The 14,779-nt window shown below is 58.4% G+C and overlaps 3 protein-coding genes across 5 annotated transcripts; all 3 read right to left on the bottom strand.

Annotated features, from left to right (window-relative positions):
• Positions 1-2,835: 2,835 nt before the first annotated feature.
• On the bottom strand, positions 2,836-6,603 carry LCNL1 (lipocalin like 1). Of its 2 annotated transcripts, none has more exons than XM_054284378.1 (7): positions 6,330-6,601; positions 5,768-5,907; positions 5,207-5,277; positions 4,529-4,639; positions 3,844-3,945; positions 3,588-3,613; positions 2,836-2,999 (listed from the first exon to the last, which is right to left on the bottom strand). In XM_054284378.1, the coding sequence occupies exons 1-6, from the start codon at positions 6,423-6,425 to the stop codon at positions 3,588-3,590; spliced, it is 546 nt and encodes a 181-aa protein (XP_054140353.1). In that variant the 5' UTR covers positions 6,426-6,601; the 3' UTR covers positions 2,836-2,999. The 2 variants fall into 2 exon arrangements, with proteins under 2 accessions (XP_054140353.1, XP_054140354.1); XM_054284379.1 differs by lacking the exon at positions 2,836-2,999 and adding an exon at positions 3,008-3,145 and having other exon boundaries at positions 6,330-6,603.
• Positions 6,486-10,180, bottom strand: LOC128942206 (lipocalin-15-like). Its single transcript, XM_054284514.1, has 8 exons — positions 10,085-10,180; positions 9,335-9,474; positions 9,079-9,143; positions 8,672-8,785; positions 8,092-8,193; positions 7,958-7,979; positions 6,937-7,113; positions 6,486-6,612 (listed from the first exon to the last, which is right to left on the bottom strand). The coding sequence occupies exons 1-8, from the start codon at positions 10,178-10,180 to the stop codon at positions 6,486-6,488; spliced, it is 843 nt and encodes a 280-aa protein (XP_054140489.1).
• Positions 10,181-11,087: 907 nt separating this feature from the next.
• Positions 11,088-14,028, bottom strand: PTGDS (prostaglandin D2 synthase). Of its 2 annotated transcripts, XM_054284396.1 has the most exons (7): positions 13,895-14,028; positions 12,391-12,530; positions 12,232-12,308; positions 12,001-12,114; positions 11,705-11,806; positions 11,476-11,501; positions 11,088-11,238 (listed from the first exon to the last, which is right to left on the bottom strand). In XM_054284396.1, exons 1-6 carry the CDS (start codon positions 13,991-13,993, stop codon positions 11,476-11,478), a joined length of 558 nt encoding a protein of 185 aa, XP_054140371.1. In that variant the 5' UTR covers positions 13,994-14,028; the 3' UTR covers positions 11,088-11,238. The 2 variants fall into 2 exon arrangements, with proteins under 2 accessions (XP_054140371.1, XP_054140370.1); XM_054284395.1 differs by having other exon boundaries at positions 12,001-12,308.
• Between the last annotated feature and the right edge of the window lie 751 nt (positions 14,029-14,779).

Raw genomic sequence — 14,779 nt, 5'->3', positions numbered from 1 at the left:
CATCAGACTCCAGCAGCACTTGGGGAAAACCCTGTGGGCTCACTCTGCACCATCCAAGGCAGATGGACAAGCCTGGTTCTGATGTCTGCATGTTGCCTGAGTGACTCCTGCTGCGGTGACCACACCACCAGCTGGTGACTGGTGCTGCACCCGCCACGTGCACAGGAACGTCCAGGAGCCTCTAACACAAGACTGCTCCAGGCAGGTTGGTTGGGCACCCTTGCACTCAGGTTTTTTGGGATTGCCTAGCGCCCACAGGTCCCAAGCAGAAAGTGGGACCTGGGTCAGAGGCTGAAATTAAAGTGTCATCGCTGTGCTAGCTGGTGCTACTTTTACAACCTGAGATGATTCCATACAGTCATATTTTATTTTTAAAAAAAGAAAAAATGAGAAGTCAAGAGGATTAACTATCACATATGGCACAGAGATTGTCTGGAAAGACCAGCTTAGCTTTCCTCTGAGTGCTTAAGCTGATATTAGCAAATACAAGCCCTAAACAACATTGGGAAGCCTAAATGGAACCCAGCATGATTGCATCAATTTAAAGAATCTGATTAGAAATAGCATAAACATTCTTTAACTTATTGAAGACAGCTGAAGGCAACAATGTTAGACAAACAATGAAGACACCAGCATCTGGCGCCTTGCTCCTCTGCTTTGAGAAATGACAGCTGCAATTTCTTCAAGGCTCTGGCAGCAGGAATTTATACTAGAAAATATTTGAAAGTAGCTGTTTAAATTCAAAGAAAAGAAGCTGATAGAAAAGTGAAGAAACCCTGCATCCACTTTGGCCAAGAAGGAGCTTTGGTGGATCCTCAGAATGGACAATCTTCTCTACAAACACTTCAGAAGTTCTGTCCTGCCAATGGAGAAGGGCAAGTGAGCAATAAGACGGAGGAGATGACATTTCCAGACAAAACAACTCGAACATCACTCCAGCACCCCATCTGCCACTTACAATCCCTTTGGTGCCTTCTAGTTTTCACCAGACAATGAGAAGAATGTGCCAGGCTCTGCAGAGGCCCCCTCACAGTGTAGGAGATACTCACAATAGCTGCAATAAATGCCAGATTTCGTTGATGTCTTGGCAAACTATGACACAGGGCAGACTGAATGGAACTTTTGCACAGGAAAATCACACCTCAGAAATACACCTCTCTGGAGGAGTCAACAAGATACAAGCGTTGGACATCCTCATGTCACCCGGCAAGTCCATCAAAGCTCGCAGAGGACAAGCTGGCATAGGTTAGGGAAGAAGATCTCACTAAGATAAATCACAGAATGATTTAGACTGGAAGGTCATCCAGTCCAACCTCCTTTCTCAAGCAGAGCCCCCCAGAGCAGTCACTCAGGATTGTGTCCAGACGGTTTTGAGCTCCTCCAGACGTGACTCCAGACCCTCTTGGGCAGCCTGTCCCAGTGCTTGGTCACACACCCAGTGAAGAGTGGCTGAGAGAAAGGCAGGAAAGTCACCCAGAGGGGTCACTGTGCTGACTGACAGAGATCTGGTAAAACATCTCATCCACGTGCAGTGAGTGCCAGAGGGGGCAGCATGAGGAGATATTAGAAGACCAGAGAACAGGACAAGGCTCCATGTAAGTTTCAGTTGTACGCACACCTTTTCAGGGAGGTGGAGGTCCAGGTCTGGCCAGGCAGCCCCAGCAGGGACATGGCCTGAACAGGGCAAGGAGAGAGAATGGTGAGAGGGGAGGCTGGGAGGACAAGGAGGCTTGTCAAAGATTCAAGATCTGGAACAGCATAAGGAGCACGAATAGAGATGATCTTGCATCACCAGCAGCCATCAGGTGCTGCTCTCAAACTGCTCCTCAGCCACCAAAAGCTGTCCCCGCCCTTCCTTTGCCCCAACACCCTTCTGCTGTCTCCATCAGTTTTTGGGCCCCTGTGTCTGGGCTGATCCTCACTGCACCAGCAGCCCTGGTATGTTTCCATGGCCCTTGGCTGTGCGGCTGAAGATGGAATCAGCACGACAAGCAAAAGGGAGAGCAGAGGCAAGTGAAGCTCCTTGCTGCAGGATGCCACCATTGCTGAGTAGGTGCCTAAACCCAGGAAGCCCTTAGGAACATTCAGGGAAGAAAAGTCCCTTTTTATCAGATATATGATGACATCTGGCCAGGTTTGTGGGGGGATAAAGGAGTATTGGATGAACTGCAGAGACAGATGCAAGCTTGATGGACGGGCTGAGGGACTGTGGAGTGCTGCAAGGGGACCCACCGCCTGCTCTGCACTCAGCAAACACCCAGCAAACACTGAACTGTCAGCTTGTGTGTCCTCACAGCCCAGCTCCAGCAGGGCTTTTCTCTGTGTGCTGCCCAGAAACCACAGGCAGCTCTCCAGGTTTGGCTCCAGAGGATTCAGACAGCCATGTTCCACAACAGCTTGCAGTGGGGCAGAGAGGTCCCAAATCTGAATCTTGCCCTGCCTTGGCTCAGCCTGAGCTGCTGGATGAGCTCCTGGGGCTCCCAGGGAGCAGAGAGCTGCAGCCACTGCAGGGCAAGAGGAGGAGAGGTGGTGGATGCTGCGGGTGGATGCAGCCCTCCAAACCCTCTCAGTGGCCTTTTCCATGCAGCCCCTCTTGCCCACAGGATTCCCAGCCCCACTGCACCCTTTGCCTTATCTCTGCCTGGCCTGGTCCTGCCCCTCTGGGAGGCACCCAGGAGGGAAAAATCTTGTGGCTCTGAAACTGCCCTCACTTGGGCAAGCTCAGCTGGGATCACTGCTGGCTGTTCACCACCCACAGCCCCCAGGGGGACAACAGGAGAGAGCACAGGCCCCAGCACCCCAGGTTGTCCCCAGACAGCTACACCAACACCTGGCGAGGGTTTCTGTTTATTTGGCAAAAAGCAGGGACTGTGTCCTGGAGGAGCAGGGACTGTGTCAGAGTCCTGACAACAGAGCTTAGAAGAAGGATGGTGGAGCAGGAGCCTGGAGCTTCAGAGCATGGGTCTTGGCAGGAGCATCCACAAGCCAGTCTGCACTTTCTGGAAAACAGGTGGGAGAGGTGGTGTCTGGGTGAGGCAAGGACACCTGTGGGACTCTCCATTACGATCAGTGCATTCTTCTCCAGTTCTCCCCCGATTTGTAGGGTGAGACACCTCCAGCAATGGATTTCTAGTAACTCCTACAGCTGTATGGTGAGAAAACACAGGCTAGGGGGGCAACAGCAAATATGGTTTGCATGGTGAGACACCAACCCACTCTGGCCAGGTTTGCCAGCCCACAAGCCCAAGGTCCCTTGGGCAGGAGATGCTGTCCTGGCCCTCACTGCTCAAAGGGCTGGGCAGACATTTCTCTGGTGGTTTCAGCTCACGTGCCCATGTTCAGTGCCAGGCACATCCCACTGGGAGTCTCTGGACACTGCTCCTTGGCAGTGCCTGGGCACTGCTACCTGGGGGTCCCTGCTGCAGAGAAGTATCCAAAGGAATGGTCCTACCTGTGTGCAAGCTCCAGCACCAGCTCAAACCAGAGGAATTCAAAGAGTTCTTGGTGGCCCTTGCCTTGGGGCCACCAAGAAGGTAAATTTCCAGGAGAGAACATTGCAAACACCAATTTGCACTGCGGCAACTCACCTACGGTTCACCAAGTCTGCATTCCTCTGTGGAAACAAAGAGAAAGCCTAAGTCTGGTGCTGTGGTCTGAATAATCCCATTTAGCACCCAAAATAGACTGCTCAGAAGGAACTTGTGGGTTTCTTCTTGCTCATTGTGCCCAGCCAGAGCACCGCTGGCTGCCAACACTCCCTCCTGCCAGCTCAGACCATGAAGTGGTGGCACTGATGGGCTGAGCTGGTCCCTGCCTGCATGTTCCTGCATGGGCAGTGCTCACCCTGCCTGGGCAAAATCCAGATTGTCTCGTCGGTGAAGCCATTCAGCTTGGCAAGTCTCTTGAACTGCAACTTGATTTTGGGTCTCACCCACTGGGTTCGGCCTAAAGACAAAGACATGAGTTAGCTCCAGGCTGTGCCTGACCCTGCATCTCCTGGGAAGCTGGTGAGTGTGTCCACCGGAGGGTGGGATGGATGGCAGTCCCTGGGAGAAGGCTGGAGGCACTGGTGGAGGTCCTGGAGAGCAGTGGTGGCCAGGCACATGAGACACCCCACCCAGGAACAAGATGAGCCAGAGGTCCTGACACCAGTGCAGTGACTCCTCTCTTGGTTCCTGTCCCCACTGATTCTGTTCTGCCTGTGCAGCAGGACCCCCACCCTCCACCCTTCTCCACAAGAAACTTACCCAATGCCATGGACTTGCAGCACAGTGCTGGGAGCCTGAGCCCCAGCCCCCCTGCCATGCCAAAGCCCTGCTCCTTCCCTTCCCTTCCCTTCCCTTCCCTTCCCTTCCCTTCCCTTCCCTTCCCTTCCCTTCCCTTCCCTTCCCTTCCCTGCCACACGGGGAACACACGCAGTCCCTGCCCCACTCCTGCACCTCACCCACGGCAGGAGTGGAGAGAGAACATTCCCTGGCTCCTGGCCTTGCAGGACCCTTGGAGCAGCTCAGCACTGCTGGCTACGCACTGTAAAGTCTCAGCATGTGCAAGGTCTTCCCCTCTTTCTCTCTGGTGGCAAAGACAACCATGTAGGAGCTGCCGTCGGTATCCACCAGCCGCACCGTCTTATTGCCTCTGTCTGCAAAGGGATGTGGAGAAAAATTAATTACCTCCTCCTGGAAACCCCCACTCTGCAAAGGGGCTGTAAAGAGCACGAAGCCCACCAAGCCTGAATTTCCTTGATATCCCCTCATCCTGGTTTTCCCTCTTGCTAAGGCTCCTCAGGAAGCCTGGGGAGCTCACAGACCACAGCAGAGCAGAAGGATGGGGAAGCGAGGGCAGAAAGGGCTGTGGATAGTCAGTGCAGGCTGTTGGCCAGTGTCAGACTGCTCCTTGGGCTGGGAATGATGCAAAACCACCCTTGCTCCATCCCCTGGGAACATCCACTCACAGCCCCTTTGCAGAAGGAACCTGCTTTTCCCTAGGGTTTAAACTTGGTCTCAATGTGTTTATTGCAGAGGGAGGGATTGGGGGCTCTGCCATGCTGCTGGGCCACCAGCCCTGGGGTGCAGCTGGCACCTGAACACAGAGGGATGTCTCAGCCAGGATGCCGGAGGGGCAGGCAGTCCTGAGGGCCATGTCCCCAGGAGCAGCCAGCTGCTTCAGACAGGGATGGTGGGACATGCCCCTATCCTGCCCCACTCACCAGAGCTGTAGTATTCACCCGGGCTGCCTGTTGGCTTGTAGATCGATTCAAACTTCATACATCTCCCAGGGCTGCAGAACAGTGAAGGATGCTCTAGCTGAGGCGAAGGGACTCCCTCTCCCTTCTCCCCTCCCCTGTTCAAGGGCTGCTATCCCAGATGTGAGACTTGCTGTTCAGAGATGTGATGGTGTGGCCAGGGCAGGAGGGGACAGATACCACTCTTAGAACAATGGGTATCTGGGGTGGCAGGGGACAGTGCTGGCACCTGGGCATTATCGATGCCCTCACTCATGCTCTGAGCTTCTGGGATGAGGTTGGTTCTGCTGGGAAAGTTGTAATTGTAGGGTCCTGTCCCACCCTCTGTGGTGGCACTGGTCCTGGCCAGTGCTGTCCTGAGCCTGCCCTAAAGATGGGTTGCCCACAGCTGTCCCAAGCCCCTGGTGTTCCTGTCAGAACCCCTGCCCAGATCTTTGGTGAGTGCACTGAGGTGGAGACCCGCCAGTGAAGGTCCAGGGAGGAGTTTGGTAGTGAAGCCTATGGAGAAAAGCATGTGGGGCTTACGTGGGAATTGCAAAGGAGACCTTCAGGTCACCATCCCCCTGGACCTCAATGTTGGCCATTGCCATCTTCAGCTGGTCCTTTTTTTGGAGGTAGCTCTCGGAGTCAGAGGCCATAGCAGTGATGTACCATGTCCCTGCAATCTGGCAGTGAGAGCAGGCTGTGAGTCCAGAGGAGCAGTCTAGAGAGTCTCCTCCTCAGGGACCAAGCCAGGACAATCTCAGTCCATGGAACACCTACATCCCATCCAGGCAACAAAATTCCCTTAGGGACACCTATGCAGGAGCTGTGTGGCTGTCCTCACCTTGTGTGTCAGCAAAGCAAATGGTGGCTGTAGTGACCCCAGCTGTCCCCAGTACCAAAACGCCTTTACAGTCCTCCCTGCTCTGCTGGTGACTGGAGAATAAGCCCTTTCCCTTCCCTTTCCCTTCCCTTTCCCTTCCCTTCCTTTCCCTTCCCTTTCCCTTCCCTTTCCCTTCCCTTTCCCTTCCCTTCCTTTCCCTTTCCCTTTCCCTTTCCCTTTCCCTTTCCCTTCCCCTTCCCTTCCCGGGATGCTGAGGGTCACCTTGCTCTCGTCCGGCTCCGCCGTTCCCGGGTCCCCAGCCTGCACACGCCACAAGCACAGCAGGACCATGCCCAGGCTCAGCCTCAGGGTCCTCATCTCGCCTCAGCTCCTGTGCCCTCAGCCGTGGGATGGGGAGCGGTGCCGGCGCTGTCGCATTTATAGCTCCGCGCTGCCGCCCCCGCTGGAGCCGTGCCGAGCCGTGCCGGGCCCCAGGGAACGCTCTCGGCTTGGCTTGGGCAAGGGGTGGATCCGATCCGCAGGGCAGCCAAGGGTCAACAAAGCCCTGCGGCAGAGAGGGGCTTGTGCCTGCCAGCCCCAAAGCGGAGTTACAGGAACCGTTGCGCCACTGCTGAAATTTGGGATTTCCCCCGGTTTTTTAGTTGCTTGTGAAAGAACAAAGCGAACGGTTGTTTTCCAACGGGCTGCCGGGAGGAGCGGGAGGTTCTTCCCGGCACGGGCCCCGGGGCAGCCCCGTTGCCCAGCTCACCAAGGCCCTCGGTGACCCGTTCTTCTTCTGAAACGTGCCCCAGGGCAGCTGCCGGGATCCTGCCCAAATCCAGCCCTTCCAGGCTCAGCCTGACCCGCGGTGCCTGCGCCGGCCTCCCACCTTCGCTGGGGCCCGCAGGGTCTGCCGAGCGGGCTGCCCCCTGAGCAGCGCGGGCAGAACAAGGGGTTCGTGTCGCTGTGGAAGTGTGTCCCTCCTGCCCAGAGTGTGATGTCCCCTGTGGCCTGGCTCGCCAGGCTTCTGGGGTCACAGCCCAACATCTGCCTGGGCACTGAGAGACTGCAGGGCAGGGAGGCAGAGGGGGGACCAGAGGCTGCCTTCACTGTGCAGGAGGTGGAGGCAGATAAAAACTGCCCTTGGGGCTCCTGGCAGCATGGCCTTGTTTTGGTGAGATGGGGGACCAAGGGGGGTGGCAGGCATGTGGGTCCCAGTGCGGCCACAGGCAGCCCTGGTGCCACCCCATTCCCAGCTGGGTGGCCTGGGAGAGGACTGAGCAGGGAATGGGGTTTCTGGGGGTGTCCCTGCAGGCAGCACTGGGCAGCCTGACTGCTTCACCCTGTCTGCCCAGAGCTATTGACCACCCAGCTAGGCTGTGCCAGCCCCTGTCCACCCTGGCTCCATTCTTCCCTCCCCTGGCTCCCCTGCACCTTCCCCATCCTCTGCTCCGCATCCTCCCATGCTGGGCACAGCAAACATCACATCCAGGGAGCCCCTTAAAACATGTGGGGGCCTGACAGGAAAGGTCAGCTCCAGGACTGTTGGGCTCAGGGTGCCCCTGGCACCACCTTGCTCCCGCCAACAAAGCACCAAGCTCTGGGGCAGCTGCTGCATCTATTTATTTAGGAGGTTGATGGTGATCCTGGTATGGAGCAGGGGGTCTGCCAGAGCCTGAAGGATGGGAAGGAGCACCACGGAGTGGGGCGCAGAGCCCATCGTCCGCCAGGTCTGGAGGACACGAGGCCCTTCAGCTGCAGAGGGAGGACAGGCAGATGACTGGTCAGAGCAGGGCAAAGCCAAGGTGACAGAGCCCCGAGGCAAGTGGGGGATCCCCCAGGGCCTGCAAGTCCCTGCTCAGCCCAGGCCATGCTGAAAGGGAGTCACAGCTTTCCCTGGCCACACTCACCTCATGTCCCCGGTGCATTGATCTGTTGGAAAGCAAAGAGAGGGGTGAGTGTGCAGCTGGCAGCACCCCGAGCCCCTGCACAGTCCGCACGCAGAGGGGCTGCAGCTGCCACCCTGTGCCCTTGGGCCACTCACCTGACTTGGGCAGGATGGCCAGCATGTCCTGGGTCAGGCCCATGGTGGGGATGAGCTCCATGAACTTCTGCAGGAGCTGGGGGCTCACGTCCTGCTCCCTTGCTGCAGCCACAGACCCAGAGTGGGGGCTGGTGAATCCCAGCAAGGAATCCCAGCAAGGAATCCCAGCAGCCAGCCCCACACTGGGGCTCCAGGTACTGCGGGGCAGCAGCTGAACCCCAGGGAAGGGCCAAGGTGAAGCCATGAACACGCAGGGTGGACCCACAGCTGCCCTGGGCTGGCAGCAAAGGGTCACAAGCCGCTTGGGATCAGCGACCCATTTGTTTGGGGTGGTTTGGGGTGGCTGGCAGGCTTGGGATGCTGCAGCTGGGCTTGCACACTGCAGGGGGCTCTGATTTAACCCGCAACCAGCTGGAGATTTCTTTAGTGCAAGGTTTCATTCACCCCAAAATTAATTCCCTAGGTGATGGACATGGGGTGCTGCTTGTGGTGGTCCTGGGTAGTGGTGGGGAGCCCAGTCCCTGCCTGCTGCTGGTGCCCCCATCCCTTTCCAGGAGCCAGGTCCCCACTCCCAACATACTGAGGAGCTGCAGCGCCGTGCTGGGCTCTGCCTCGCTGTGCTGGACCTCGTGCAGGACAGCGTAGTGGCTGTAGTCTGTCTCCATCACACACAGATTCCTCTTCTCTTGTGCTCCTAAGGACCCCAGAGGTGACAGTCTGGGTAACATGGTACAGTCTGAGCCCTCCTGGGCCCTGCTGAGGCCCACAGCTCAGTGCTCAAACCTCAAATTTGCCTGAAGGCCGTATGAGGAAGGAACCCCTGCTCAATGTGGAGGAGCCAGGTGCCCACCCACCCATCCACAACCTGTTGCTAAGCTGTGGAGGCAGAGGGGCCAAGCCCACCTCCCACTGCTGCTGAGGCATGGGGGCTGGGGATGCCCTCTGTTTTGGGGTACCCATGGCTCCAAAGCCCCTCTCCACACATACCCGTGTAGCGCCCCGCCTGCCCATTCTGCTGGAAGAGCAGCTCAAACTCTTGGCATTTGTCCATCCTGGAAAAGGAACATGAAAAACACAAATGTGACCAGACCCATGGGAAGGCAGCAGGGTGAGATGGGCCCAGCCTGCCCAGGGGGATGCACTGAGGCAGAACTGGGCAACCCAGAGCAGTGGGAGAGTTGCTGTGGGGGGAGAAGGGAGTTCCTGCCCACAGGGGAACACAGTGAGCAGGATGGACACTTACAGGGGTAAGACCAACTTCATGGCCAGGTCCCCTTCTGGTGTGAAGCTGATGATGGCCATGGATGACTTCATCCCATCCTTCATCTTCAGGAAGACGGAGCAGTTGGAAGCAATGGCTGTGACATGCCACTCCCCTGCAAACTGCAGCGGGACATCACCGGTGGAATTTGGAAAAGTTGTGGGGACCTGCCAGGGGGACCTGCGCTCCTCCATTAGGGGACTTGGAAGCCCACTGCAGAAATTTGCCAGTCTACAGCGGACCTGCCACTCTCTGTGGGGACCTGTCACCCTCTTCAGGGACCAGCCACCATCTGAGGGGATCTGCCCTCCACCATGGGCAACATGACAGCCCACTATAGAAACCTGCCAGCTGGTGATGGCAGACCTGCCACCCTCTGTGGGGAACAGCCAGGCAAACATGGGGAACTGCCACCTTCCTGCACGCAGAACCCCCTGTCCTGCCCCATGCTAAGTGTACAGGGGAAGCACCTGACCCATGTTCCCTGGGAAAGTGCCACATGCTTGCAGACATCATGGCCCCACGTGCTGGTGTCCGTGCGGTAGGGCTGTTGTTGGTGCTGGACACAGTTCCAGGACTGACCTGGTTTTGCACAGGCTCTCCTGGGAGCTGCCCTGGAGCTGGCTCAGGGATGGGGCTGGCAGGTGCCCGGGGGTGCAGCACAGACCCCCTGCCCCAGCCAGCCCCTCCAGTCCAGGCAGGATGTGCTGGGCAGCACCGTGCTGTGCTTACCTTCTCAGTGTCCAGGTCCGGCTGCACGGGCACCTGGGCTCCTGCCTGCAGCAGGCAGAGCAGGGCTAGAGCCAGGCTGGGCAGCGCTGCTGCCATCCTCACCCTGGAGTGGATGTGGGCAGGAGAGGCTGCGCCCACTTTATAGCCCCCACTGCTGGCAGCACTCCTGCCCACGCCAGCTTTATGCAACAGGTTACACAAGAGCAGGGATAACCTGTGCCTGGCTTAGGTGACAGTGCTGGCCCTGTCCCCCCCAGTTCCAGATGAATGCAGCCTTGTGTGAGACCCAGCCCAGAGCACGCCAGGACCCAGTGCTGCCCCGTGTCCGCTCTGTACGGGGCTCCCTCCTGGCTGTTCCCATTGGTTCCAGGGTCCGTCAGTGGTGGGATGGATCCTGCCTCAGGGTCCTCAGTGCCAGAGAATGGTTATGTTGGTGTTCTACCCCAGGCTGAGCCACAGCCCAGCGCCCTCAGAAGGGGTGGTGGCTTCTTAGGCTGGTAGCAGCAGGCTCAGACCCCACTGCTGGAGAGGGTCCAGGTTCATGGGATGGAGCCCAGGAGATGCTCAGGATCAAGCCACACCCAGAGCTCACAGACATCCTTCTTCTTCATGTCCATCCTTCCCCAGACTTCTGAAGACCCCCTGATTGCCCATTGCCCCATTCCCATGCTGCCAGCCTGCTCTCCAGCAGGAAAACCAAGGCAGGGAGGTCAGGGGAGCCCAGGGTGCCCAAGGAGCAGAGGGGGAGCAGATGCCCAGGGGTCCTAGACTCAGGGACCCTTTTTTGTGGGACAGGCCAGGTTCAGTGGCCAGGCAGCACCATGGGGCAGCGCTGTGAGTGCACATGGGGTCTCACCCCAGCAGCTCCACAGCCAGGAGCTGGGGTCAGCCCTGACCACTAAGCCCAGTCCCAACCCTGTTGGCCATGCTTTCCCCTGCCCGTTGCCTTGTTTGGGCCTGCCCCACAACAATGCAGCAGGCAAGGGCTGTTTTTTTATGGGCTTTAATGGAGACAGGGATACAGGTGTGGATTGTGAAGACAGGGAGCGAAGGCTGCTGTGGTGCTGGGGGGCCACTGCGGGTCAGATGGGGCAGGGTGGTCACCAGCTTGCGTTGCTGTTGGGGCTCGGGCTGGCAGCAGCTGGTGGCTCTGCCTGGAAAAGATGAGGGACACCAGGTAACACACAGAGGTGACACGGGCCTGGCCAGCCTCACACTGAGGGGGTAGACACCCCACAGGGCTGGGTGGGGGATCCCCAGTCGATGTGAGGAGAGCAGCAACCCAGGGAAGGGTTGTGGAGGGGCTGGGGGCTCTGTGGGGTGATGTGGCTTTAAGCATCCCCACACCATCCCACGGGGCTGATCTGAGCCCCAGTGAAGGCAGGACTCACCTAAGCAGCATCTGCCATGCATTTGTCTGCAGGAGGAAGAAACAGGGAGATCAGCTCAGCTCCTCTGGGGGCTGTGGGAACTCAGCTCCCCTGAGGGATCCCGAATGGGGGCACCCCATGGCTGGCCCCATGGAGAGGCAGGGACAGGCCAGCAGGGTCTCCTCCTTCTCTCCCCCTGTGGTATCTCAGCCCCTACTCCCCGCCACCATCCCTGCACTCCCAGGCTCACCCGTCTGGGGCAGGATGAGGATCTCATCGTCGGTCAGGCCCTGCTCCCTGGAGAACTGGGTGAACATCTCCAGGCGTTCGGGACTCAGCTCCTTTGTCCGGCCTGCAGCCAAGAGCAGGGTGAGAGGCAAGTCCCCCCATACCCCCCAGCACAGGGGCACAGGCAGCCCTGCAAGGGGGCCCTGACCCAGCAAGGTCACCCCAGCTTGGGAAATGACCCTAACCCTGCCCTTCTCTCATGGGAAAGACAGACATCCGGGGGGCACGGACAGCATGGGGGTCCCGGGGCAGACGTACTGTAGAGCAGCACCATGGTGGAGGGACCAGTGCTCTTGGAGATCTGGGTGGCCACCAAGGCATACTCTTCGTAGTTGGTCTCCACCACGTGGATGTTGTGCTTGCTGCCCCAGCCTGTGGGGAACATGGGGCACAGCTCAGCCCTGAGCTCCAAATCAGCCACAAGGCAGAAGCAGGGACAGCAGGGCTGGGAGCATGTCCGGGGCTGCCCCACGGAAGCTGAGCACTCACGTGGGCTGGTGTAGCTGAAGCGCCCGGGCTGCTCTGTCTTGGTGTAAAGACTGTTCCTCGTCACGCACTGGTCACCCCTGGGAAGCAGAGCAGCAGGGGATGCACCAGTGGCCACCCCCAGCAGCCCCTCCCCGCTCACCCGCTCCCCATGCCCCATACTTGGGGTAGGTGGAGGTAACTTCCAGGTTCCCCTCTGCTGTGGTGGAGATGATGGTTGTGCACATCTTCATCAGGTGCCTCTTCTCCTTGAACCAGTTAGAGTTGGAGGCCAGGCCGATGCTGTACCATCTCCCTGTGAGCTGCACACAACCTCCACTCAGCCCCAGCTGGGCACAGACCCTGTCTCACCCCCCAGCCCCCACCAGCCCCAGCCTGGGCCATGTCCCTCTCTTCTGGCAGCCCATTCCCTACAGCAGGACAGCGTCCCAAGGTCGTCATTTCACAGGGAGCTGCTACAGCTCAGGACTCTGGGTCCAGCATGGCTCATTCCATTCTGGTGTATGGAGCCACCCAGTGTGATGCCCCTGAGGGAAACTGCCCACCTTGGAGAGCAGCTGTGCTGGGATCACCCTTGCAGCACATCCCAAACCCCTGTCCTTGCAGGAAGTGCCTCCCGCCATCCTCATCACCTGCCTGGGGTGACTATGTCCCCCAGGACCTTTCCAGGGGAGAAGGGATCAGGGGATATCCCAGCACAGCAGCCCTTGTTTTTTTGTGGCCCTGGGCTGGCGTTTTTACTGGGGAGGGAGGGTGTCATGGGATGACCGCTTTTATCCCAATATCGTGTATTATGTCTGGCAGCTGTGTTTTTTTTCTCTCTCTCTCTCTCTCTTTTCACACCCCCCCCCCCGGCCGTCTTGCCGCGGCGGGGCGGGGAGGGAGGAGGGAGGGGGACTGGGTGTACTTTGGCTTTTTGCTTTTGGCTTTTGGCTGTTTGGCTGGCTGGCCTGCTTGCTTCTGCTTGCTACTTCGCTTGCTTGCTGCTGCCTTAGCCCTAGCTGATAGCTGCCTTTTTTCCCTTTGCTGCTTTCTGTGCTGTTTTTTTTTCCCTTTTCTTTCGTCCTCTCTTTCTTACCCTCCCCTGAAGATACTGGACCGGCTCCGGACCTGACCTGGGACGTCCGGCGGGACCTCCGGAGCCTGCGAGAGACGCTCGGCACCCTCCACAACACTGACTGGTTTTCTTTTCTTTTCTTGTGTTGGGGAGTGTTCTTTTGTTATTTGCCAATAAATAGGTTTTGTTTTCCACTTTGCTCCTCCAAGGAATTCCTTCCCGAACCCGGTATTGGGGGGGGAGGGGTGGTTGGAGATTTCCCCTAATTTGTCCTAAACCAGGACAGAGGGGTTCCTATGGCCCATCTCTGTGCTATCAGACTGAGATCGCATTTCTCTCTCTCCCTGTGCATCCACACCCACTCCACAGCACAGCAGCAGCTCGGCCCCATGCCCAACCCAGGGTCCTGCCCCACAGCCTCGATGCTGGATCCCTTCAGAGCCACCAAACCCACGTGCTGGGAGGTCCCCAGGATGGGAGGCTGCATGTGCACCAGTGCGAGCCTGGCCCCCCATCCACGTGCACCACCCCCTCCCCACATTTTCAGGGCAAGGATCCCCCAAAACAGCCCAAACCTCCACGGAGGTGATGCCGGTTGGCCTGGGTCACCTTGTCCTGCTGGAAGTCAGCCTGGACAGGAATGCTGTCCTGGGCGTGCAGTGTCCCGAGCAGGGCCAGCCCCAGGATGCTGAGCAGCATGGTCTGCATGGCAGAGCCGAGCCGAGCCGAGCTGAGAGCTGGAGGCAGAGCGCTGCAGTGCTGGAGAGCCTGGCGAGCCCCTATTTATGGTCAGGCGTTGCGGGGCCCCCGGGAGCCAGCCCTGCCTCCCCCCGTGCCGTTATGCAAGCTGGAGCAGCACAGAGCGCTGAAGCCAAAGGGCAAGCAGGGGATCCTGTGAATGCTTCCCTCCTGTTGATATGACATATTTGCTCCAGGGTGCCAAACTGCTCTGCAGTGAAAACAGCCAGCGGGCAGCGCAGGGGCTGCCCTGCCCCCAGTGCTGCCGGGCGGGCGGGGGGAGCAGCCACGGAGAGGGGCCAGCGCTGCCCCATCCACACCGGGAGGCCTCACTCGGACCCAGAGTGGGGCTTCAGTGAGATGGAGGAAATGTCCAGTGTCTGCCAGGTCCCAACCCAACCCAACCCAACCCATGAGACTCGACACCTGCATGTGCTCTTACAGGACACCTTGCTTTGCCTTGACTCAAGTACCTGCATCACCCAAGAAAGTATCTCTGCTGGCCTTAGCTTGGGGTGCGTCCACTGGTGAGCCGGGGAGCCCCATGTTCAGCTCCCTGGGGACCAGCATACAGCCAGATGCACCCTAGAACCTGACACCCCACTCGCTCCACCACCCTGCACCCTTACACAAGAGGGGCTGGAGATGCCCTTGCCCCTTGGTTTGGGGTCACCAGTGGGTACTAAGGTGCCCCCCTCAGTCTGGGGATGCCCCTGCAGGGTGAGAGCAGCGGATGTATGCTGGGTGCCAGCAGCA

The sequence above is a fragment of the Melozone crissalis genome, unplaced genomic scaffold (genome assembly GCF_028551555.1).
Source record: "Melozone crissalis strain CALT ecotype California unplaced genomic scaffold, PUWL_Pcris_2 ptg000041l_1, whole genome shotgun sequence".
Lineage (NCBI taxonomy): Eukaryota > Metazoa > Chordata > Aves > Passeriformes > Passerellidae > Melozone > Melozone crissalis.
Note: the sequence above shows the minus strand (reverse complement) of the source record. Positions and strands in the feature narration are given on the sequence as shown.

What these genes read in the sequence shown, in the direction of transcription:
- LCNL1 (XM_054284379.1), bottom strand. Translation starts at nt 6,425, where the DNA reads ATGAGGACCCTGAGGCTGAGCCTGGGCATGGTCCTGCTGTGCTTGTGG. An exon ending in GGGTGAATACTACAGCTCTG is followed by an intron (nt 4,640 to 5,206) that starts GTGAGTGGGGCA and finishes ATCCCTTTGCAG; the next exon opens with ACAGAGGCAATAAGACGGTG. An exon ending in CTGGATTTTGCCCAGGCAGG is followed by an intron (nt 3,614 to 3,843) that starts GTGAGCACTGCC and finishes TTGTTTCCACAG; the next exon opens with AGGAATGCAGACTTGGTGAA.
- LOC128942206 (XM_054284514.1), bottom strand. Translation starts at nt 10,180, where the DNA reads ATGGCAGCAGCGCTGCCCAGCCTGGCTCTAGCCCTGCTCTGCCTGCTG. An exon ending in GCAGGCGGGGCGCTACACGG is followed by an intron (nt 8,786 to 9,078) that starts GTATGTGTGGAG and finishes TGGGGTCCTTAG; the next exon opens with GAGCACAAGAGAAGAGGAAT. An exon ending in CCCTGCGGGCCCCAGCGAAG is followed by an intron (nt 6,613 to 6,936) that starts GTGGGAGGCCGG and finishes TCTCTGCCGCAG; the next exon opens with GGCTTTGTTGACCCTTGGCT.
- PTGDS (XM_054284395.1), bottom strand. Translation starts at nt 13,993, where the DNA reads ATGCAGACCATGCTGCTCAGCATCCTGGGGCTGGCCCTGCTCGGGACA. An exon ending in CTGACTTCCAGCAGGACAAG is followed by an intron (nt 12,531 to 13,894) that starts GTGACCCAGGCC and finishes GGTTGTGTGCAG; the next exon opens with CTCACAGGGAGATGGTACAG. An exon ending in CCTCATCCTGCCCCAGACGG is followed by an intron (nt 11,502 to 11,704) that starts GTGAGCCTGGGA and finishes TTCCTCCTGCAG; the next exon opens with ACAAATGCATGGCAGATGCT.